Source organism: Neocloeon triangulifer, unplaced genomic scaffold, assembly GCF_031216515.1.
Source record: "Neocloeon triangulifer isolate White Clay Creek 2 clone unplaced genomic scaffold, ASM3121651v1 ptg000017l, whole genome shotgun sequence".
Lineage (NCBI taxonomy): Eukaryota > Metazoa > Arthropoda > Insecta > Ephemeroptera > Baetidae > Neocloeon > Neocloeon triangulifer.
Window position 1 is genome coordinate 7,501,820 of NW_026775559.1, and position 24,342 is coordinate 7,526,161.

Below are 24,342 nucleotides of genomic sequence, written 5' to 3' on the forward strand. Positions count from 1 at the left end.
TTTAGGCAAATTGGCTTCGTTGCGAAATCGCGTCGGAGTGCCCCTGGCTGCGAAATTGTGGTCGGCGGGGTGCTATCGATTGCCTCCTTTATGGCAGCGACCATGCTGTGGGTGCCATCCGAGTGCCGGAGAGAAAGAGGTAAACCCACCCAGCCTGTGTAGTTTGTTGCTTGCTCGCTCGGAACCCTTTGAGCACAATGCAGCTTAGCAATCCGACCGGCACTTAAAGGTTTGCGAGTGACAGGGGGCGGGTAAAAAACGAGAGACTTTTGTCTCTTGGATGCTCCAAGTGGCACCAGAGAGGAATGTAATCAGGGAATTTGCCACAACAGATCGATGCTCGACGCCTCTCCCGCAACGACTCAATTTTTTAAGCCTTTCTTCTTTTATTTTTCTAAAAATAAAATATCCGATCTCTCTGTTAATTAAAATTTGAATTTCTAGAGAAGATTACGATGCCCGTTTGACGGTTTTGGTGAGAGATTTTTCGACGCACTCTTTCGTTTTTTCTTAATGAGAGGAAGCCTTGCCTCCACAATTAAGTAAGCCAAAACAGAATCCAGGAGAGCGAACAGTTGACGCGTCAGTAATGAGAGTCTACAGCGAGGGATTAATTTTGCAGGGGACTGAAAGGCAAGCAACGCTCTCAAGAAATTCCCCTTCGCGCTCGCTGTCTTGATGGCTTTTAAATTCCTGCTGCAGCCAAGTCATCAAGCGAAGGATGCGCGAGCGAGCGTGAAATGCAATGAAAATAAATGCAGATTCTCCGGAGACACCAGCCACGAGCGGCGAAATTTGAGATTTTGACAACTCCGCTCAAAACTCAAAGTCCCCGGCCTGTCATGCACAGAAAAACAGATTTTCGCAGCAAAATCTGCGAAAAGCTGGTCGCAATCGTGGATAAAAATTTCAAAATATTTAGACATATAAACTAAAATTTTAAGTTTTCAAAGTTCAATTTGCTTTTCGATATTGCCATAACATGTATGTAAAATCTTCGGACGAGAATAATAACAATAAAGTGTCTTACATTTATTATTAAACATGCTAACTTTGGGATAGGCTAGAATCTTTTTCAGTTTTGTTAAAAAAGCTCGCTCAAAGGTCATAAGTGCTTATTAGTATTTTAATTATTTTCAGCCTTACAAAAACATTCAATAAAAAATTTGCCGATCAAATACAGTTATTTATAAATTATATATGATTCTTTTTTTATTGTCAGAGAATTGCGGCAGGACAAATTAAAAGTTTTACACAATTCACCTACAAACTTAAATCAAAGGGCTGGGAAGTTGCAAGAAATTACTCACAAGTTGTGCAAACCTTGATTGGAATCACGCTTGCCTAGTTTGAGTTGTTACGCACTCAACAACGTCAAAGCAAACTCCCATTCTGCCCTAGGTGTCTTCAGATACTTATTGAAGGAGTCCCTCTCTCCTCTTTGAGGGTTCCACGTGCCTAGGCTGCTGCGAGTGTTTAATAATTTATAGAAAATCCAATACCGGTACATGAAGTCGGAACCGGCAAATATTTGCCCACCTACATAATTATTTGCATTAGTTCGCTGACAAAACTCCTCGACGGCCGAGGCAAATCAAATAACAAGAGATGTTTCCAGCCGAGTTGAATATTATAATAAAAAAATCCCTCCCTCTCGATCTCCTATATTTGCGTACGCATGTTTAAAGCAATCGCCGCCTGCTTTTGATGTTTGCTCGCCGTGCTGGAGTGCGAAAAGCCGAAAACGCAAGGAGTGCTTTCTGAAGAAGTGCCCCGATCGGGCATGAAAATTTGAACGGAGCCTTCAAGATGCCGGAAATTTGATGTTTTACAGGCAACCTAAGCTCACAAGAATAGGACGGTAGTTTTAAGTTATAAAGGTTAATAACAACATGAGCATTAAAAATATGTGTGACTAATTTTACTTGTAAGTAAATAAAAAACAATCGAAAAAAAATAATTTAGTACACATTACTAAACGTGATAAAAGTTATAAATCCTTAAGAAAACATTTTATAACTATTTAATAATATTTATTTTTTAAATTTTATATTAGTTTCTCTTTTTTAAATTTTTTTCTTTTAATTGAGTGCAGTACTGCAGTGAAAACGAAATTTAATATTTTTGTTTTAAAACTTTTGTAAATAGAAACATCTGCATATTAAAATATCTTGAACATAGATTCTCAATAGAAACTTTTCCGGTCCTGAATTTTTTTAGTCTGAAATTATAGAACTATTCTAAAATAATAGCCCTTTAAAATAAAAATTGTCATGTTTTTTTTTTTTTATCAATTTACTCAATTTTTTTAACAATGCCTGCTTGAAGTATTATATTTTTTGTTCAATTTCCTCCCTTTTTTGCAGTAATGAAAAGAAAATAAATGTCCACAAGAGCAAAAGTTGAAAATTATCTCAACTTTAATACAGCCCGCCTTTGACCTTTCAGCTCCAAGAATTACAAAACAAAGAACTGTTGGATGGCAGGTTGCTGCGATGCGATACGGCAACAGCAATTTTGCTCGGCTAGAGAGAGCGCCGAAAGAAAAATGAGGCGCCATTCATTTCTGCAGTCAAACTTGGGCCGCGCACGCCGAAGAGATATACTTGTTATCCGCCTCTAGAATATTGTATAAGGTATCATTGGGTATTCTGTAAAAGTCAATCTGGAAAATAAGTTTTCTTCCCTGCTTTTCTCCCCCTGGCCGATCCGACGGGCGACTGACTCGACTACGTATTTGCTACTTCGACGCCGCTCCCTTTCTTCGCCGAAGAAGAGTTATACGTTTATTTCACCATTCCGTCCAAGTTTGTGCGTCGCTGGCTGGAATTTTATGTCCTCCTCACCTACTGTAGCACCAGTCTAGAATTTTATCTCGACGCCCACTGCCCGCGAAAGCAGAGGAACGTCCTGGCCGATAAAAATGTCAAAAAGAGATGATGAGAAAATGGCAGATCAATCTTCTTAATCAACTGAAAATGGAGAAAACTGGGTCAAACAGGCATCACACGTGTTTGATTTAGTAAAAATGAAAAAGCTCCCCCTTTGATTTGAAGTCAGAAAAATTTGAGTCAAGCAAAAATAAAGCAGAATTTTTATTTACTATAGGGAATTTTACGAAATTCAAAGGTCAAGAAGAGAACTGCAAAAATGCTTGTTCACAATTTTCTTTAAAATCGTGATTTTAAGAAAATAAGAAAAATACATAGTTAAAAAAATTATTGTACAAAAAATGCAGTTCAAACTCTTTTTTACAGATATTGCTCATAATGAATTTGCAAGAAAGACAATATAAAATGTAATAAAAACTTTTATTGTGGATTTTGGCCAAGAGTTGCTGTCGATCATTCCTGCCAGAATAAAAAGCTTCCTTCGCTTTTGAGTGTCTCGAGCACAATAATAAAATAACCCGTCCACGTTCGTCTTCTTGTATTTTGTCGTGTGTGCGCCATTATTCGCGCCCCATGAAAAGTCATTGTCACCGAAATGTCAATAACTCCCAAAATAACACAGGCGCAAAAACACGGCCGTCCTTGGCTTGTCGAGGGCGCCAATCCATTGCCGATAATTTCCACCACCTTTTTCTAACGCCTCTTAAAACTTTTTTTATATTTTATATGTGCTGTGATTTATCTTGGCACGTCGAAGTTGCTGCTGCAGTCGCGCGTTGTCGTAAAATGAGTGCAGCTCACATATGTATGAAATTGCCCTCGACTTTCTCCGTTTCTTTCGTCGCGACCGTAAAACTCCTCTCTTTCTTTCTCTCTATTTTTATTTATCTCGCTGCGGGAGGAAAAAAACTCTGGCGATAAATTCACTTCCTTCGCGCTGTAATTATTCGAGCGCGCAAGCCGAACATGACAAAAACAAATCTGGGCCGAGTGCCGAAGCAATTTTTCATTGGATATCCCTAATGAAGATCTTCGCGAGCAACTCGCGCGGAAAATGTTTTTATGGGAAAACTTTTAAGCCGGGCGAAAAGAAGGCAGACAGTTTTATTATTACACTTTTATTTGTTATCTCGCCTGAATGCGAGTGTGTGTATTGATTTCCAGCACTCTGTGCGAAGCGAGGCGCGTTTCTGCATACAAAACACTCGATCTCAACTTTGTGTCTTTTCTCCAAGACCTTTCCATGAAATAAAAACGAAATACTGCGTCGATTGTCCAATTTCGAGTCATTGGATTGCTCAATAAAGATCACGTTATTCGAAATTGGTAAATCCATTCAAATTTAACAATTCCCATTTGCTCTTGCAAAATTATACTATTCTATTTATATTGATTTTTTTATTTTGATAATTAGATAATAATGAATCCTGATTTACCACTGGAAAATATAATTGATTATTTTGAATTATTTATTTCATTTCCTTTTGGCAATAGTTTATTTACACATCATACATATAGAGTTGTAGTGATGAAATTTAAATGGAAATATTTTACAAGCCTAAAAAAATTAAATGTTTTTCTAAAATAAAAACTAAATTAAATTAATCTATATATTTGTAATTTTAAAAATATTTTAAATATTAAGTAAAATATATAATGTAAATTTAAAAATATATTTAAAAAATTTAATGTAATAAAAATATAATTTTATGAGTAAACATTGTAAATTGTTACTATTTTGTACACTTTATAAGCAAAAATAATCGTGTTTTCTTATTTTAATTGCAAATCATCAAGACCTTATATAGGAGCGTGGACGTATAAAAAAATATTAATATAGATACTGTACAGTTCATCATTCTAGTTACAAATAATTATTTATTAGTTATTAGTTGCAGTTTGAACAAAGAGCCGCAGTTCTACGAATCTAGTGCATTAGGTTTACAACTATATTAAAATGAGAGTGCACAGGAATAAGATAATTTTCCAATTCTACTTTTGCCCACTTTTGGTAAAATTTAAATATTTTCTGTCTCGAATATATCTTGAATTAACTTGCATCAAAAACGCGTTTGGAAACAAATAGGCGCCACTTTCCATTTTGAGGCAATTTAAGGCAACGTTCTTGTTCTAATGCAAGCAGGCAAAACGTGCATATTCCAGTTCCGCTCTCACTCACTCGGTCTTGCCAGGGCCGAGTTAGTGACGTGTGGGATATATAAGCTTGAAACGTTTGTATGAGATGCTAGTCATATTGCGAACGTGCTCGGAAAATAAATGGCCATTTTTGAACAATAAGCAAAAGTGTATTACACCCTCCCGTCCGCCCGCCCGCGTATGTAATATGCATTCGGAATGATGATGGATGATAGGAATTGCACACGCATCGCGATGATGATGAGACGCTCGTTGTCGAAAGGGGTTCCTGATGATGAAATTCGGCGCTTTCCAAAGGAGAAGCAAAGTCCAGGCTTTTCACAGAGAGATGGGCTTTATTCCGCTTCCTCTTTCAGCCCGGAACTTTTATTTTTGATTTATTTCACCCACTTGTCACGCGCGGAAAAATATGCTGCGGTCGCGACTTTTTATATGGGAACTGGTGCAAGTGGGGCGCTTCGGGGTCAATGCGAAAAAAGGTTATCTTCAACTATAATTTTTTTTTTCAAAATTAAGAACTAAATTTTGCATTTCGCTCACCTTTGCTCTTTTATATGATCTTCTACCAAGTTGATAATAACTATATACTGTGTTTATAGCATAATAAAGTTTTACAGATTTTTTTCCTAGCTCTATTAAGTTAACAAAATAAAATTACTATGTTTTGATATAAATTAAATCTTGAAGCAAAAAACTTGTTATAATTATTATTCAAATTCAGTTCAAATTACTTAATTAATTAATCCCTTAAAAAAAGCCCCATTATTACTATTCTATCCACCTAGGTTCACTGAATTCTGGCAGCTATACAAATGGAATCGTTTAGTTTTGGCCGTTTGGGGAAAGGCGGACGAACTCGGCAAGTTCATTACGGAATTATATAAGTGTCAGCGGACAATGGCTTAGCCGGTCTCAACTTTTGTTTGACGGCAGCGGGCCGTCCGGCGAGGCCCATATCCATCCATCCGTCCACTTGGCCGGTCCACGCTCGCTGCAAAGTTGGGTCCAACCGAGAATATGAATATGCGCCCCGCTTCGGTGGGTGTATAAATACGTGCGAGTGTGTGGATGGATGGATGTTGACTGAAGTGAGGTCACTCAACTGCGACGTTAAGGTCCGGCAATCCTCTAGCTCTTTCTCGCTTGCTTTGCACACAAGAGTGCGGGCCCGGGGGCCAAATGTACCAACTACATACACGTGAGCTATAAATGTGTGCAGCACAAAGGCACACCAAGTTTGTAAGTCAAATATAGCATTATGGACAAAAGGGTAGGAGCCAAGTGTTCTTCGTGAAATATTTATTATACCACGGCAGTGAAATTGTCAACTTCAGGCTCGCTCGTAATATGAAAATACTTTTGCAAGGGAAATATTTTTAATATGTGGCCGGACACGTTAATAATGCACGTGTGCAGGTGAGTCTGAGCACGGGATCAATATTATTAAATTTGCCCGCTGTGGAAAATAAATAAATTCTGAGCGCACCACGGGAAATTTTTTTAGTTATGCAGGATGACGCAAGATTTAGTCGACTTTATGGGTTTTTCTCGTTGCACGGTGGAGTAAAAAAAAGACACAACGATAGAAAAATGAAACGTCCCAGCTAGTTGAAATCATGAGACTGAGTTATGCTAATGGCCCTTGGAAAAGATATGAATTCTTCTTTCTTACGAGCAAAACTGCCGCGATTCACGGAAGGGAAGGAACAAGGATTGATCAGAAACCGATTTCTGCTTCAACACGCACAAAAAATGTTTAGTCTCCCACATTTACTTGAAGTTTACTCACAATGAAATAAAATAAACACGCAATTTTTGCAGTATTACAAATTCTTTGATTTTAAAGCTTTAATTTTTACCAACTGAAAATGAACAAGAAAATCTATGCTTCTCTGTAAAATACCATCTTCTTTAACATTTCTATGCTAGTGTGTATTTTGGATTTCAACTACCTGTTTCATTAAGAAAATTATTAAAAACAAATTTAAAAAAATACGCTTTTAATCAGTTTTTATTCCATTTTCCTGTGTACATAGAGCTATCAAGCTCAAAAATTTCAAGAAAAAAATCGGCCCCACTTAACAAAAAGTACCTTGTGTATAGCATAAATCGGCATAAATTATACTAAAAGCTTAATTTATTTAAAACTTCAGATACAAAATTTGAGGCGTGCCCGAGTGTCGTTTCCTTAATTTTAAATGACTTCTTTTGATATAAAGCGACGAGCGCTCTCGTGTCAGGTGTTCGTTCTTTCTCCACTTGGTCGGAGCTCCATTTCAAATCTCTATTTCTCGCGCGCGGTTTCATGTCTGCGCGCTGTTGTCGAGGAAGGAATTCATGTCAGTGTTTGCCGCATAATAAATTAGCCGTGAAATGGATTCAATTATGCAAATGAAATTTCGGACTTGTCCGCGCGGCTGAAGCCTTCTCGTCTCTCTCGCTTTCCTCTCGCCAATATTGAATGAACATGTGAAACATGCCGCGCTTGCTCGCTTTCGGGTCAGCGAGTCTTTCAGCGCGTCTTTTCAATCCCGCAGATTGAACCCTGTTGTGCTTCGGAAGGGATATGGATGGATGGTCTGGGCGCATCCATTTATTACGAGGCCAATGCGCGCCGACCAAGGCAGATTAATTTATTACGTTTTCAGCACTCTTCATTTCTGCAAACTCGTTCATTTTTCCTCTTTCCTGTAAGGGCTGTAAGAGTAATCACCCTTTTTCCTGAAGAAAAAAATTGTGTTTTATCCTTGAAAATAACCGCAAAGTTTTAATAAATAATAATATTATTATACAATATAAAATCAGTTCATCTGACTATTATTTAACATAAAAATTTCCTCTACATTAACAAATCAATTAATATTTTTTTTAATTGAAGTTGAATTGGTATACTAAAAATGTATAATGTTTATACCTGAACTATTTGATGAACATCACTTAAATCTCATTATGAGCACTAACTAATATATTAAAAATGCTTTCGCACTCTTTTTCTTATATAAATATTTCATATTTACTAACACTAAATTTTTATATTCTTTTATAACAATATATCTTTTGCCAGGCTTAAATTAAAAAAATAATATGATTAAAATTTAAAATAATTTGAAATTTCAATAAAAATTACAAATAAAAAATAAAATTTATTCCCTGCATACACACAGATATTTATATTTACAAAATTAAAACTTTTTAAATATTTAAATAATAATTTTTCCAAAAGTATAATAATATTTTAAAATCAGTTTTATTGTCAAACCAATAAATGAAATTAAAATTATAAATAGTGTTTAACCACAAATCTTATCTCAGATAGAACCACCAACCTCCTCCATTGCCAAAGTGTTAACTGAAAGAAAGCGTTGCTATTTTGTGTGTCTCTGGCTTGCAAGAGAGGTAATTGAAGCGCCCCACACGTGTCAAGGCAAAAACTGGCCGGGAAAAGTTTACCCTCCCCGTTTGTGCAAAATAAAAAAGACGCCCGGCAACCGCTTTCGAGCTCGGGGCAGTGAGCGCAGCGTCCGCGCCGTGTCCTTAATTGTGTACACAAGCCGACCAACTGCCTTTCGCGAGGCCCTTGTTTGCGACCCTCGTCCAGCTCACCCTTCCTGTCTGCACGAAAAATCCTCTGCGCCCCTCATTTTGGTGGCTGAAACCTGATTTGCCTTCTTTTAGCTACATTTTCGTGAAAATTAATTGGAAAAAGACGCACTAGAATTAATCTGTTTTAATGGCAATTTCTAAAATTTAAAGGAAAAATTTGCATTTATTATATTTTAATGAGACACATTTAAGAGCTGGATTTTAAGATTTTATTATTTATGTGTGTCAGATTCTTAATGATGCTGTTGTTAACATTTAATTATATAATTTTTTTAAAGGATAATTTTTAATTTTGGTTAAAGCTATTTCAAAATAAACATTGTTTTGGCATTTTTTTTTTAAATTTTTGCTTAGCAGATGGCATAGTTGATGTTTTCATTTTATAAAAATCCAATTAAAACAATTTCATCTATAAAAAAGCAGGAAATGTTATCATTGAGGATAAATTTTTGCAATGACATGCGCATCGTGCAGAAATATAAAATATCTTCACACAAAAGAAAGCCTAGGTGCCGCAATCACGATTTTCCCGGCCTGACGTTTGCTCAGCCCTCGCCTTTTTCTTGAGAGACTCTTCCGAATCAAAATCAATCGATGCACGCCCGCCAATTTTTCCAATTTTTCAGCCAGCTAACGAGACAGGCAACGGCGGTACGCACCTGCTCGACTTCCCAATTAACAATGCTTGGCACCTCCTTAATAATTCAGCCCTATTCCGACGCTTGGCCGGCTTGGCTTTGCCAAGTTAATATTTTCCGCTTGAATATTTCATGCGGACGGAGAAAGCTGCTTCTTTTCAGCGTTTCAGCTCATCCCGTGTAATATCTCGCGCCCTCGGCACAGTCCGCGTGCGTTATTGATTGCACACAGCTAGGCAATCTCATTCTCGTATGTGTGCGCGCCGATATTAAAAATACATGAGCTCGTTCCGCATAATATTGTATGTGTGTTGAATGGGAGCTCTGTATCATACATATATTTTGCATTTGTGCAAGAGGTTATCGCGCTAAATAAATAATTCAGCAAAATCATGTTTGAAGGGCAAAAGCGATTACCCTCGGTAACGATGTTCATATACAAATCCAATAAAAATGTATAAAAATCAGGAAAATATCCTAAATATTTATTTTCTTCAAATATTTTTGTATCATAAAATACCATTTCATTTTGAAATTCCTACCTGATTGAAATAAAAATATTTATTCCTGACTCTCCCAAACGACTCCCAAATTTATATAATTATGCAGAAAAATTTTATTTAAAATAAAACTTAAATTAACCATTATTATACTTGTATTTTTTTAACTGAAACACAAACGCAGCTAACGAAGCATCGTTCAGCTTCACCAAAGGCCTCATTTGGCCTTCTGTACTAAAGAGAAAAAAAAATATTTATTTTGCATATTAGTATTTTTTAAATATAGAGTCTGAAGCCGCTGTAATCTAATCTTGCAATTAGCCAATCAAGTAGAGAGCTGGTAATGCGCCAAAACGTGTCAGTCAAGGTTTAATCATGGCGTCGAAAATTTAATGTTTACAATGGGCGAAGGGACACCGCAGTAAACTACTTTCTTTGGTCCTCCTGTTTGCTCAAGGAAAGAACCAAGAGGGTGAGGACTTTCAGTGAGGGAGGAAGGAGAAGGTAAGCGAAAAAGATGCACCGCCCGTATTATAGTATTTTGACCTAATTTTACAATTCACTGGGATATATAGCAAAAATTTAAATTTACAATTTTTTTTTAATTATTTATAATCAAATTATAGTTCAATTAGTTAAATTTACCTTTTAAAATTAAAAAGCATAAATTTTCAAATCGGGATAGCAGGTTAAATAATAAATATCAAACTATTTCTAGTTGAGTCATGTGCAATTAAATAATGGTTGGAAATCATTCAAATATGCGAGCACTTTTTCATACATTTTATTTTGTATTATATGGATCTATCTATTGTTTATTGTCTTCAGCCAGTATTATTGCATAGTTTGAAAAATAAATTTCTTAGAAGCATCTGCTTGGGGGGGCAAGGGGCACCCTGCAAGCAAATTGAATGCAGGCCTGTTTCGGTAAAGGGCCTGCTGGCTGAGATGTGGTGCACGCAAAAGGACTCTGATTTTGCGAGTCACGCATCTCCTGCAATAAAACGGAGAGCAATATGAAAAAAGCACTATGCTGCGGCGCGTGTGTGTCCTCTTGACGCACACGGTCCTCTGCTCTTTCTCTCTCTTGAATTCATTTAAATATAAACATCAACAATTTACATTTGAATGGAGTTTGCATTTCGCCCGCTCTCGCTCTTCATATTGAAAAAGTGCCCGGCCACGCGATTTTCTTTTCTCATTCCCGCACTCTCTCCAAAGATACACGCACTTGGTACATAAATGTATATCGCTTTACAAAAAGGCTTGCACTTGTTGTATGTAAATTCAAAGAGCAAGGGAGAAAACATATACAATGTCGTCAAAGAGATTTTCTGTCTTTGTGAATGTACTATGTGTACCTGCTACGGTGCAGCTCGCCCCTATTTTCTCATTTTCCACGCTTGATCCCTCCTGGTGCAATTTCGTACCATAGAGGAACTTGTGCTGTGGATTATTTTATCAGGGTTTTGGATTTTAAGCAGCCCATCAAGTCAATAAAAGTATTAGATCGTTAGAGTCTAATCGAATAGCTTTGTAAACTATTGAAACAATTCAGATTTATAATTTTTTTGAATTTAATTTTGACATCACTACACATACTTTTTAAGGCATTGTATCCTTAAGAAATCGATAGCCTTCCCACTTGCTCATAAATTCAAGCATAAAATAGTTTCAAAAAATACAAGTAAAAATTTTGAACAGCAGGATCATAATATGAATATTATTTGGCTAAAATTGAAATTTATTAATAAATTTGATAATAACATAATATTTTTGTTTAAATAATAAATTAAAATAAAATACTATAAATTCAAATGCAAATGTACTAAAAATAACAAAATAAATTGATAATTTTTGTGCGTCCTCCTGGGTCTCATAATATTACAAAATGCGTATCAATTAAAGACCTACAAGGCAGTTTTAAGGCATGGAGAGGTTAAGCATTTTTTTATTCCAAATCTACTACCCCCAATTCACGAGGGTACCCTGCAAAGTAATATGCGTGCGAGTGCACATATGCAAGCTGTTTTTGCTCTCACTTGCCATATACAACTCTGTCCGTATGTTGCATGTTACGAGCGCGTTTCTTTATTTATTTCCACTTTTGCGCGAATGCATTGTGTTCATTCAGTCCAAATGCAAAGTGTGCTCGCATTTTATACTCCTTTTCAACACTTTTCTCCTTCGCGTCCCCTGCAGCCCCGAAGAACCGAGTTTTTTTGTTAAATGGCTGAGCTGAGACGCATTACTTACACTTAAAAAAAAACTTTTTACTGGAGAGGAGATTCGGAAGAGTCTGCAACGCATTGAGATTTCCCGTGTTGAAAAAGTAATTCCATGCACCATTTATTTTACTCTTAAAAAAACTTTCTTAAAGTTAACTTTCTTTCAACTAATTAACATAAACAATTAGTATAAGTAATGTATTATTATTCCATAGAAATATCAATTTTATGCTTTCCCATTAATTGTGTTTTCTTTAGTCTTGCCAAATAATAATAAAACAACCGTTTAAAAAAAAGATGCCTGGGTTGAAAGAAAGAAAACAAGGATCCAACATTGAAATTTATTGTTACAAATTAAGCTTATTGGTGTACCACAATAAGTACTAATGTTTTATTCATTTAAGATTTCTTAATTTTATAATGGAACAGAATTTTTTTTTCAATTTTGCTCAAGAAAGGGCTGCAAAGCGTGTTCAAAGGTGATTATATATTTGTGTCCTCAACTAATACAAAAAAATTTAATTTCAATAACGTTAACCTTACTTTGAAGACAGTAATAAAAAAAATTATTAAAGATCATTCTTATTTTTTGAAAAATGCAGCTGGGAGGAAAGTTAAATCTTTGTATAATAAATCAAACATAAATAAATCAATAAAACTGAAAAATATCATTAGCTGGCAGACCATTGACTGGCCAATGACAACTGGCAACAAAAAAATAATGTAGCGCTGTCTTGTCTATATCGTCGGCGCTTCAAAGAAAAACACAGTGCATGTCTCGGCATCTCTAGTCGCGCCGGTCGCTTGTCAGAGACGCTCACAAAGTCGCCGATATTCCTCAGAGAAATTCAAACTATTCTCTCCGTTGGTGCGAAAGTGGTAGTAAGTATGCAACCGGCGGAGCAGGGGCAAGAAGCAAAAAGTGCGCCGTCACGTGCATACTTACGCGGCTAATTCGCTCGCGTCTGGTCAGCGCAGTAGAAGGAGAATTGCCTTTTGGGGATTACCAGCGCGTTTTGCACACGCGAATTAAACCAAGCGTCGCTTTTTGCTGCACTCAGTCAGTCGTAAACTTGTTGCTCGCATTGGATTACAAGCGAATGGTACTTTGCCGGTAAGTACCAAGAGCCAATTTCGGGCAAAGAGCTAGGCAGGCCACAAAAACCGACGATATTGTTGCTGAGCACGAGGAATTTTAAGCGCAGAAATTTCGTGCCCGGGAAAGATAGATATATGAATTTCAAAGTAAACCTCTGGCAAAGCTGCTTAGGAGAAAAGGCAAAATCCGAGGGAATAGGAAAGCAGAGAGCGAAAACACAAGGAGCCAGCCAAGTTTGATGCTGCAGACGCAACACAATAAATATTTTAGCAAACTTTCCTTCTCTCTGCCATACTTGCATTCTGTGCGCACCATTATACAATTTTTCTTCTGGGAATGCTCTCTCTCTCCCCTTCTTACCTATTTCATCTCTGCGCTCTGCTCTCTTCTCCTTTGCATTTCAATATCCCCAACCCGCACCAAAATCCACTCAGCCGCACGCGTGTGCTGCAAGACCTTCTGTTTCGCGAGCCCTTTCCCGCGGGCAGAATTTTTACTGACTTTTTCTGGTAACGGTACCTGCAATGGCATTTGAAAAATGTCATGATTCGTTTTGGAACATTTGGTTTTTATGTCACATTCCGAAAATATTCAAATAAGAATTCAAGCAATACAATTTGCCGATTATTTAAATTGAACTTTTTCCATAATGAGAAATAATAAAAAGGGCAATTCGCATATTGATATAAACTGAAAAAATTTCACTATTTAAAAAAATAAGATTTAAAAATTCTCAAAAATTTAAAAGACCCGAACATTGGAGACATATTTTTTATTTGTGTAAAAAAATCTGGGAAAGTTAAAACGTTAATACTTTTGGATTTGACGTGCAGCTCTGAAATTAAAATAAAAGACATAAAATTCTTCACTTTTTAAAAACTTGAATAGGAACAGTTTTTCTTGAAACGTGAGACATGACGAAAAGGGGAAGCTTTTCCACAGGCTTTGCTAGTAGTTTTGGGAGAGCACGTGCCTCCTGATGCAGGTACTTTACATACGCAAAAGATTTTATAAGAGAGCAAGAAGCGCCGTGCTTTATATTAGCAAACGCATCCCTCGCGCTCTGCGCTGCTGGGAAATCTGAAACCTAGCACGCTTTCTCTTTGGCAGCTCCGGATTTTCCACAGAAGCGAGTTTCGTCTTCCTCTGCTAGAGTGGAAAAAAGTTTGCAGCTTCTCTCGTTCCGCAGAGGAAAATAGCAAGGAGCTTGAGGTCTGGGAAAACGAAACCTCCCGATCACATAAATTTCAAGCCGCGCGCGCCTTTTCTATTATCCGAGCTGATTATCGGCAAGTGAGCCCGATTCTTATCAATTTTCAGCCCAGAGATCTGGGAGCGCGTAAATTTTTTAAAGCCCTTCCGCTGGGAATGAAATGATGCTGGGGTTCGGGGATGCTTTTCAGCGTCCGCACCATAGATTTGAGAATCTGAGATTTCCATCTGCCGACCCGCAGATTTTCTGAATATTCGTGCAAATATATAGCAGTTTTACAGCCTCGCTGAATATAAATGAGGTTATTGTTTTTAATAACAACACATTTGAAATTACGCGTGCGTGTGCTGTTTGCTGCATTTTGCAATAATTTTGGCTCAAATTCTTGTTTTGCGCCGGCTCGGCCAACGGATATATTCGACGCCATCAGCAAGGTAGTTGGGGATAACAGGTCGGCCTGCGCTTATCAATGAAATTATTTCGCTCGTAAAACGAAATTACCGCCACAGGATTAGACCCGCATGCTGTGCATAATTACTTTGGTGCGCGAACGCAAAGTGGCCCAGCTGGCGAACGATTTGCATGATTATTCAGCCGCTTTTACTAGCTCTCTTCTATTTTTGGACAGTTGCTTTTATTAATTTTCCATTCGTGGACTGAATTAATTCGTCATCCCCATGGCGGCACTTTCCCTTGCCAGCATTGTTTGCAATTTGTCGTTTTATCTAGATTTGCAAGGATCAATGCACGAAATCATAAGCTAACCAATAAAATATTATTCTGTTTAACTCTTCCATATTTGAAGTACCCTTTTCATTCTCAATTTACAGAGCATTAAATAAATAAGATCCTAGAAAATGAGCTAAAATTATAGCGAGAGTCATACCTCATAAATATGATTTTTAATTGGAAATTGATTATTCAGAGTTAATTATTATTATTATTATTATGATAATAATTATTTAATATAAAACCAAGTAAAAAGAGTAATCAGAGTTAATTTTTGCTTCCGCAACAAGAATAAATGGAAATTTTAATAAAAATATTAATTTAAATAAATAAATTAAATAGTTGAATCAATAAATATTAAATTGAAGCAAGCAGATCTAATTGAAGGCGTTCTTAGATATTAAAGTAATTTACTATATAAAAAAAATGTTCTTCATGTTTTCTATTACACCCAGCATTTGTGGCCAGTGCGATGTATGTTGAAGGAATTTCGTTTCTCCTTCTGCAATTTCGTTGCACAAACAACTACGCAATTTGGGGAGGGAATTGATTTTGCAGTAATTGAATTAGGCAGCGGTAAAGAAGGGAACGCACGTTGCTCTTGAGGGCTCTTGGAGAATAAGTGCACAAGTGCAAGCAAACTGAAGAAAAGCGACTGCGGGCATGTGGCAATTGTAAATAATGCAAAAAGAATAAGACTCAACAATGCATGGAGTGGAGCCAATTCCCCAGAGTAGCATAACAGCATTGTGTCTGTCTGCATCTTACTGCAATAAAAACACTAGAGAGTGTGTGTCTGCAAATGCACACGGCATTTTACTTACTCTCGACCCAACAACGGGCAAGTCTTTCAGTTCCCCTCCGAATGGCCGCTGCGCTGGAGCAAGTTGTTGTCTTTTAAATGCTGCTCAGCAGTGGGTAAAAGCTCTTCTCTCGACACTCCAAATCATAAAAACAGCACCCTCCGCCGCGTTTAACATTTATCGCCTTAGCCAACCAACTCTGCAACAACTATACTATGCAGAGTTGCACTGTACGTGCAGTTTTAGTTTTTTATCATTACCCAACACAGTCACTATTGTTCTAACAAGTCTTGTTGGAAGTTAAACATTCGGGTATAACAATGTTAATTAGATAATCGAGTCTGGAAATTCCCGCTTTATTTCATGAACTTCAATTAAAATTAAAACAATGACAAATGAAATCATATTTTATACCAACGCCTGCAGGATTCCAGGGTAGGCAACCGGCTTGGCACATAAAGTATAATAACTATTTTCATGAGTTTAATAATTTGTAATAATTGTTGTTATGGTTATTATATTATCCAATCTTTTTTTAAATTAATGATACTTATATTGTGTTGATTAACTTTGTGCGTAAAGCTGCAGAGGCGTGAATGGGTAGGCGCACTTATTTGTGATAATTGCGTAAGCTGGAAGAAGCCATGTGCGAGGCATGCAACGTTAAGCGCTGCTCAAGGATTGTGATTCAATTAATTAGGTCGTGCGACATGCGGCAACGGTCATTTGCAGGCTAATAATAAGCCTGCTGGCAACTCTTGGACGCATTATAAATGCAAGTTAATGGCTACACACGCTGCTCAGAGTAATAATGGAGCGGGCGAGTTTGAGGATCGCTCCCGAGCGACCTCTTGTGGTGTTCCATGCTTTTATAACATTACGCATTAATCTTGGTCGTATAAGAGGTGAGCAAAAGGGGTCAAGCGGCCCAGTGTGTCCGCGACACCCTCTTGATTAATGCGCCCTGTGACGTCACCCGGAGCGAGCCGGTTTGCTTTGCCGACTCTTGTCTCTTTGTTGTGCCATTGTTGAGGAAATAAAAGTGCCGCCGTGGTGTATCAATCATGCGCCCCGAATTGACTTTCTGACATTTTATACCCGAGGCATATTTATGGCCCCCCGATATTGTCCGTCGAACAAACAAGACATTGTCTGTGCTCCATTAAAATTCCCTTGTTATGAAATTATTCATGAGATATGCACATGCCGGAACTTTGAACAATTGTACAAATATCATATAAAAGTCTCAAGAGAACCATCATTTCTTTAAGTTTGAAAAACATTTCAGGTCAGAAGTAGCCACGGTGAATAAATTGAAAATTTCCGAATGCCAAACAGGCGTGGGAATTCACTTGTCCTCTCTGAAGATATGAAACAACAATGACCAGGCACGCGCGCGGCGCACAGCTTTTTATTTATTTTTCCTTCTAGCAGAAGAAAAATTCCCCGGAGGAAAAATTCTGTGAAGGGCAGCATAGAAGCTGTGGCGGTGAAAAAGCGGCGGCCGTCGGTCTGGCAGTTGCCTTTTTTCATTACAAAATTCTTGTTGAAATGAAAACTGAAAAGCGCGCGCGGCGGCACCCCTCGTTTCAAAGTAAGCGGCCTCTCGTGCTTGTGTAAATATTAAAAATTTCTGGCCTTGCCCAGCACGCGCCACTTCATCACTGATTATAACTGTTGTTGAGAGCGCGCCCGTTCTTTGCAGAACCAAATCCTTCTCTCACAAATAATGCTTTTAAGTGTTTTGTTTTGTGTGAAAACAATAAACCAAAGTTTTAACGCCAACGCAGACAAAAAGCGAATATCAAAATTGCATTTAACCGCTTAAACTAAAGAAAGGAAGAAATATGTTAAAGAGTGACATTTTTTTTATATATTATGTGGTTTCAAAAGAGTATTTTGCACATTAAGAAGTTTTCAAAATTTTGCGATGTGTAAAAAAGCTCTGATATGAATGGAAAGGATAAAAGAAGAGTTTCGTAATTGAATCTGAAGGGTAAAAAGGGCGCGCGGAAAATTGCGCGCGGGGGAGTAAAAGGAGCTAACGAAGCAATCCTAGCGATTGGGTTAGTGTCACATTAATGGTGTACGTGATGGAGATAACTAGCAGAGTCGATGCTTACCAAAATCATACCATGGTCAGGCAAAACATGCAGCACGCTCCAACTGCCCCGGTGCTTCGTCAGCAATCGCTCTGATCCCCCGAGACAATGCCCCGCGCGCTCTCCTTGAATAATGCATCCCTCGCCTCCCTGAACTCCGCCACTGTGCCGCACTTCCAATCTACTTTTCTCTTTTGAAGCGGAAACTTGGACAAAGTCAATTTCGTCAAACTTTGTTGAATTAGTAAGTGTGTGAATTTCATACTTTTCTTAAAAGTGTAACGTTTCAGAGAAAAAAAATACGCCTTCGCGGTCTACATTATACATTATTTCAAAGTTTTTCAAACCTTCAAATATTTTTTAAATTAATCGTTTGTTTCAATTTAATTTTGAAACTTTTAAGACATTTTATTTTTTTGTAAATTAAAAAAATTTATCACAGACATTCCTTTCTTCCAATTTAATGTTAGAAGTTTCAATATAAATAATCATATTTAGGCTTAAAAATATATTATTTATTTGCAAATAATTATTTTACGATCTTCATCATCTTATACAATTAAAATAATTAAAAATAATTCTTTACATTGTTCCTTACACCAAATAAAAAAAATCATAATTCAAATATCTATATATCCAGGTAAAAAAATGCCAGCCCAAAAAGTATCACAAAAGTCTATCAACCAAATTCTCCAATCCTCTAGTGAAGAAGTCACAGTTTTGCAGAGCCTGTCGAATGAGAATTTTCCCTGACGGAGATATCAGGTACAACATGATGTCCATTTTCATCCAGAAACGTCTGGTTGTCCCACTTTATAGGATCACCTTAATTAATATGATTTATCAGAAAAATATTTTCCTATACTGCATTAATTTTCTTATTCATACCAATTCTCTGTTTCAAGTAGCTAAGCACGATGTGATAGTTGATACGAATGCCATGCAGGAAGTCTATTCTTTCTTTATCTCTGTTCAGCCACATACCCACAAGTTGTGGTGTGTCGCACAAGTGCTCGTGGGTAGTGCGCCTGAAAAAAAATTCGCACATAGTATAACGCATTAATATTAAATTTAACAAACTACATACTTAACAGTGAATTTTGAATCACTGGGTGAAACGAATCTCCTCATAACACTCAAATTGTTGTCTAGTTGAAAGTAGTCAGCGTTAAGAAATAATTTTGGGAATTTCTTGAGCACTTCTGGCATCTCACTTTCATTTTTCAACCCAAAAAGCCACGAGTCCAAAACCAAAAGTTGCCTTTAAAATACAAGAAATTTAATTTCAGACTATCAGAACAACCTATAATGCATAAATTACTTGAAGCGATCATCCTGAGACGCTGTGACAAGGGTTGTGGCACCACCAAATGAATGCCCCATCAATGAAGCAGTCTGCAAATCCAGTCGACCTCTCATTTGCTCGAAAACCTGACTATGCATGTTCTTTGGGTCCAACAAATTATTCACTGCTGTACCCTCGTTGACATTTTTTAAAAAGTCCAAGGCTCTTGAACATTCACTTGCTCTTATGGCAAGCTTAAAAATATATATTTTAGATAAAAAAATTTAACGCTTAAAAAAATGGTACCTGTCTTTTCCGAATGACTAGGTGACTCCCACTGGCAGTCTCGTCAACTGCCCTGAAAAGCATGAAGCTCTTTTTCCCTTCTGAATATTTCTTTTCGTTTTCGTAGAAAAAAGTTGCTGCTGAGCTCTCGTCCCTTTCGGTATTTTTTTTTCATTAAAAAAAAATATATTGAAAATAAAAAATACTTATGCTCAACTGCAGCTACAACAATTCCATGAGAGGCAAGCTGCATTGCAAGGATTGAATAGAAAAATCTGCATGCGCCTAGACCGTGCGAGAAAATAACAACCGGAAAACTGTTTGGCTCTGATAGGAGGTCAGCACCCCAAACCGCTGGTATATGGATGTCTCCTAAAAATCACAATGTGGTTTAGCAGGTTTTAAAATGCCTTTTTGATGATTATTTCTTACCACTGTACCAACGCCGCACTATCTTCAGGAAAATCGGCCAAATTCCCAGGACAGTGGAAAAACCTTTTAAATAAGTTTCGTCCATCCAACGAGGCCACTTTGGCGAGTGTTGCTAATGAGGAAAGCGATACAATTAATACTTAAAAATAAGCATTTACGGTCTAATTATTTTCTTACTTTTACATCTGTTAGCGATGTCGGGTACCATAGTCTCATGAACACGCTTTTCTCTCCAAACCCCGACATGACATCCAAGCAGCCAGGGACAAACGGTCCTTTTGAAAATAAATTTTCATTTGTTGTAAAATAATAAGAATATTAATTACACATTTCTGTTCATTTAGTTTTATATTTAAAGTAGGTCATCTAATTATTTGTAGTTATAAAAGCTTGAGATTAATAATATATAATGAGTGAAGTAATGAATGGATTATTCAATAATAAATAAGATTATGAATGGTCAATATTTGCAAGTCATGATTAAAATAATTAATTCTATTAAAACCTTTCAGCGCATCATACTATAATATATATAGGACAAAGTCTTCAGCTTCAAAAATTACCTTCATGAAGTGGCAAATGGTTTGGCAGGCTTTGAGATGAAGTTGTCATATTGCAGGTTATTCAATAACTCCAATATAATTAAATTGCATTACATCAAACTACACAAAGTGCCTTTAAACAACTATCGGTCTACTTTTAATGTTCATTAAAAACAGGACACAAGATAAAGTTGCTTCTCTTTTCTCTTCCCCACCACAGCACTACCAACTGTGCAGAATTGTTCACAAATTTTTGTCTCTTTTAAAATCGCCTAAATTGTTTCTTGAACTTTTCAAAGTGATAATCATCAGTGGCTTTGTCAGTGCCGTCTCTCCCTCGCTTGCCTTTGCCCTCGGATTCGTCAGCCATTCCAACAACAAAAGGCTTCTTAATTTCCTGCTTTGGCTCTTGCTTCCTCTTTGCAAGCGTGCTTGGCTCTTCAATATTAACTAGAATAAAGATCATTCAAAAATTGAATTAAAAAATAATATAAACTGGCTCACATCTATTATGTTGCACAAAGTTAACTGCCATGTTTGTGGGAACAAACTGAGAAGGCAGATCTTTCTTGCTGCTTCTCTCCCGCAACATTTTCATCTTTGCCTCTTCTGTTGCTTCAATGTTTCTGATCTTGGCACTATTATGAAATATAATTTAATGTTAGTCGTTTTATTTTAATTATGTTTAAACTAAATTACTCGATGCCAAGATCAACTTCAGGAATTCCACTAAGCATTTGGTTGCTCAACATTTCCTCTGATTTCTGTGTAGACGAAACTCTCAAGTGTTCCGGAACGGACAGAAGAGCAGCCTCCTCAGGACTCAAGTACCTATTCTGACCTGCGCCACTTCCTTCCGCAGCAGATCCCTTTTTCTTTGACAGCTGCTCCTCAATATACTTCATCCTATAGACAAATTTTATTTGTGCATTCAAAAATAAATAGTACATACTACGCATTAACTTACATTTCCCCATCTTCGTCCCGTGTGTTAGTCTCTGCAGAAAACTGAGTTCCAATACCGACATCGTAGGCATCGTCTGTCTGTTTTACCTGCCCACTCATTAATGCTCGCATATTAACCATGCCGCCGGATTTCACTTTAAAAGGGTCATCCTGTTAATACAATAATAAATCATCAAAAAATTGTTACAAGACTTACAAGTACATAATTGGGGTGGTTATTAATACGTACCACTGACAGCTCATCGATTTTAGAAACTTTTTCACCGACAGCTAGACCCACTAAACTCACTCCGTGCGCTCTGTTTCGCAGTTTTTGTACTTTACGCAAGTCCTCAAGCTTTGATCTGCATTAAAATGAAAATTTAAGTGTTCCAATTTGATAAAAAAAATTATCTTACAAGACATCTTCGTCACCATCTTCTAGTTTTTCTGTTTCCTCCTCGTCACTAGACTCTTTCTTCTTCCGTAGACTTTTACTTTTTCGCGTTTTAAATTTAATTTCAAGATTTTCAGAGGAAGAGCCGGCTTTGTTTACCTCGTCATCTGCCATTTTTGAGAAATTTAAATTTGGCGCGCTAGCCGCGCTAGCGTTTGGTTGACTACTCTGGGCCGATCGATCGTCATTTTTCTTCTCACTGCTGGCCGGAGAAGAAAATGGAATCAGTCGGTATGCTGAGCCGTATTTTGGCCAGATCAGGTAAATTTCACTTAATTTTCAACGAATTTTACGCTTTTCTCAAGGCGAACATTTTTATCTACGTTACTCCCGTAAAAATTTTCAACCCGCGCCGAATTCGATGACAAGAATGCGTTTGACATTTGGGGACCTTCAGTCATCCATAATTTTTTTCGAACAGTTTTCCACAATTTTCACAACCAAAAATTGATAAAAAATCTTGTTTTCAGCCGCCCCTCGGGGTGTGATCGTGCGCAGCTTCCGAACGAGCGCACCCGCAGTGTCCGCCGTCACCGAGGGCCCTGAGCGTGATGTTAAGAACTTCCCCAGGCCTGTGCGCCCCATTTACCCAGGCAAAGTGCGAATGGGTTTCATCCCTGAAGAATGGTTTGAGCTGTTCTACAAGAAAACTGGTGTCACTGGTAATTTCCTGTGAAAATCAATCAACTTGAGGGTATTTAAATTATCCTATTTCTAGGTCCATACATGTTCGGTGTGAGTTTCTTGACCTACCTATGCAGCAAGGAGATTTACATCATGGAGCACGAGTACTACAACGGCCTGTCCCTTGCCCTCCTTTGCATCATTGGTGTTAAGAAGTTGGGACCTAGCATTTCTGCTTGGCTTGACAAGGGAATCGATGTAAATTTAATTAACAATCATTGAAAGCCTTGATTAAAATTTTTTGATTTAGCAATACGAAAACTCATGGGAGGAGGGCCGCAAGAATCAGCTCCAGACCTTGCAGGATTCGATTGAGGCTGAAAAGAAGGAGCAGTGGCGCGCAGAGGGTCAGACCCTGCTTTTCGAGGCCAAGAAGGAGAACATCGCCCTCCAGATTGAGGCAGCATACCGTGAACGCCTCATGCAGACTTACTCGGAGGTTTGTCTTTACTTATTTTCCATTTTTTGTAGCTCCTTATTAATTAAATATGCAGGTTAAGAAGCGTTTGGACTACCAGGTGGAGACCCAGAACATTGAGACGCGCATTTCGCAAAAGCACATGACCCAATGGATCGTGAACAATGTGCTCAAGTCCATCACTCCACAGCAGGAGAAGGACTCTCTCAAGAAGTGCATCTCCGACCTCAAAGCTCTTTCAGCCGTTGCATAAATTGCCAGTCAGGCTTTGTTGTAGAAATGCCATCTTTCTTAGAACGAAATCCGGAAAATTTATTTGTTGCTTTTCACAATCCTTTGTTGTAAACCAAGTTGAAAGCAAAACCTGTCTGTACATGTTATAAAAAACAAAAACTAGAATCCCATTGTTTCATTGATAACTCTGCCCCTCTTCCCTAATGTTAATTAATAATTATAAAAGTGAGGAAAAATATTCTGAAATTATTGAAATAAATTTTGTGATTTTATATTGATCGTCATATTCAGTGACCAAGATTTAACATTACATCATGTTAACTACTTAATTTGTTTAAATTTCACTCCAATCACTCCCTCATTCACGCAAGTAGATTATGGTGTCCTTTAATAAACTCATTTTGAGGCGCGTTTCCATTTGTCTGCAGCCGAATATTCGGTCATGGGTTTGCCTCCGATTCCACAAGTGCCCACACCAACACGGCCGCCTGTAGTCTCAGGAGACGCAAAAATGCTCTTCTTGACAACACCTTTTTTGCTCGAGGACTTATTGGTAAAGCTGAGCCATTTGTTCTTTTCCGTCTCCCTGACTTCCTCTATCTCCTTCATGCGTTGCTGCTTCTTCTGTTTCTTTTTCTTCAAATACTCTTTCTGTTGCTGCATCATTTGCTTCTTCATTTTGCTTCCGGCCATCAAGCCCTCGGTCATCTTACGTTTCAGCGACTCCTTCTGCTCCAGATCTCTGAGCTGCTCGATCTTCAGGGTTTCGGAGTGCTGGTAACTGTCAAAAAGTACAGTGACCTCTCCAGCAGCAAGGTCGACCTCTCCAACTGTGGCGTCGTAATACAAACCATCTTGACTCCATATGGCCAAGCAGCGATCGCCGATCTTCCAGTCTTTGCGAACTCCGGTACCAGATCCTGACGCTTCATTTTTCTTTTTCCCTGCTTGCTTCTTTTCGAGCTCCTCTGTGTATGCCTTGGCGAGATCCGACGTTAGTGCAATCACTTCCTGAAGATCTTCTTTTAACTTCAACAACTCTGCATTCTCTGGATCTGTGGTGAGCGCTGCTTCAACCTTTGAAATGCAAGAATGGT

At 37.7% G+C, this 24,342-nt stretch overlaps 4 protein-coding genes and 1 long non-coding RNA gene across 8 annotated transcripts in view; 2 read left to right on the forward strand and 3 right to left on the reverse strand.

The window, feature by feature from the left end:
• LOC132202965 (uncharacterized) overlaps nucleotides 1-20,834 on the forward strand; it is a 72,018-nt gene extending 51,184 nt beyond the window's left edge. Inside the window, exon 5 of one of the 2 annotated variants that reach the window (XR_009442424.1) lies at nucleotides 20,478-20,834. This is a non-coding gene — a long non-coding RNA (uncharacterized LOC132202965). Of the gene's footprint in view, nucleotides 1-2,448; nucleotides 2,559-20,477 lie in introns of those variants that run through there. The other variant, XR_009442421.1, reaches the window with a different exon arrangement.
• LOC132202956 (platelet-activating factor acetylhydrolase-like) lies at nucleotides 18,457-20,716 on the reverse strand. The gene is made up of 9 exons (XM_059630328.1): nucleotides 20,529-20,716; nucleotides 20,143-20,240; nucleotides 19,966-20,077; nucleotides 19,740-19,905; nucleotides 19,555-19,687; nucleotides 19,285-19,502; nucleotides 19,051-19,224; nucleotides 18,852-18,991; nucleotides 18,457-18,788 (listed from the first exon to the last, which is right to left on the reverse strand). The coding sequence occupies exons 1-9, from the start codon at nucleotides 20,575-20,577 to the stop codon at nucleotides 18,676-18,678; spliced, it is 1,203 nt and encodes a 400-aa protein (XP_059486311.1). The 5' UTR covers nucleotides 20,578-20,716; the 3' UTR covers nucleotides 18,457-18,675.
• Nucleotides 20,619-22,038, reverse strand: LOC132202959 (splicing factor C9orf78). Its single transcript, XM_059630332.1, has 6 exons — nucleotides 21,872-22,038; nucleotides 21,703-21,817; nucleotides 21,475-21,623; nucleotides 21,207-21,413; nucleotides 21,012-21,145; nucleotides 20,619-20,957 (listed from the first exon to the last, which is right to left on the reverse strand). The coding sequence occupies exons 1-6, from the start codon at nucleotides 22,021-22,023 to the stop codon at nucleotides 20,770-20,772; spliced, it is 945 nt and encodes a 314-aa protein (XP_059486315.1). The 5' UTR covers nucleotides 22,024-22,038; the 3' UTR covers nucleotides 20,619-20,769.
• LOC132202960 (ATP synthase subunit b, mitochondrial) lies at nucleotides 22,009-23,410 on the forward strand. The gene is made up of 5 exons (XM_059630333.1): nucleotides 22,009-22,170; nucleotides 22,380-22,571; nucleotides 22,628-22,791; nucleotides 22,844-23,032; nucleotides 23,088-23,410. The coding sequence occupies exons 1-5, from the start codon at nucleotides 22,128-22,130 to the stop codon at nucleotides 23,262-23,264; spliced, it is 765 nt and encodes a 254-aa protein (XP_059486316.1). The 5' UTR covers nucleotides 22,009-22,127; the 3' UTR covers nucleotides 23,265-23,410.
• LOC132202961 (survival of motor neuron-related-splicing factor 30) overlaps nucleotides 23,308-24,342 on the reverse strand; it is a 31,630-nt gene continuing 30,595 nt past the window's right edge. The window contains exon 3 of one of the 3 annotated variants that reach the window (XM_059630336.1): nucleotides 23,308-24,322. In XM_059630336.1, coding sequence (XP_059486319.1) covers nucleotides 23,642-24,322 — 681 coding nt within the window. In that variant the 3' untranslated portion in view covers nucleotides 23,308-23,641. The remainder of the gene's footprint in view (nucleotides 24,323-24,342) is intronic. The other 2 variants (XM_059630335.1, XM_059630334.1) reach the window with 2 other exon arrangements.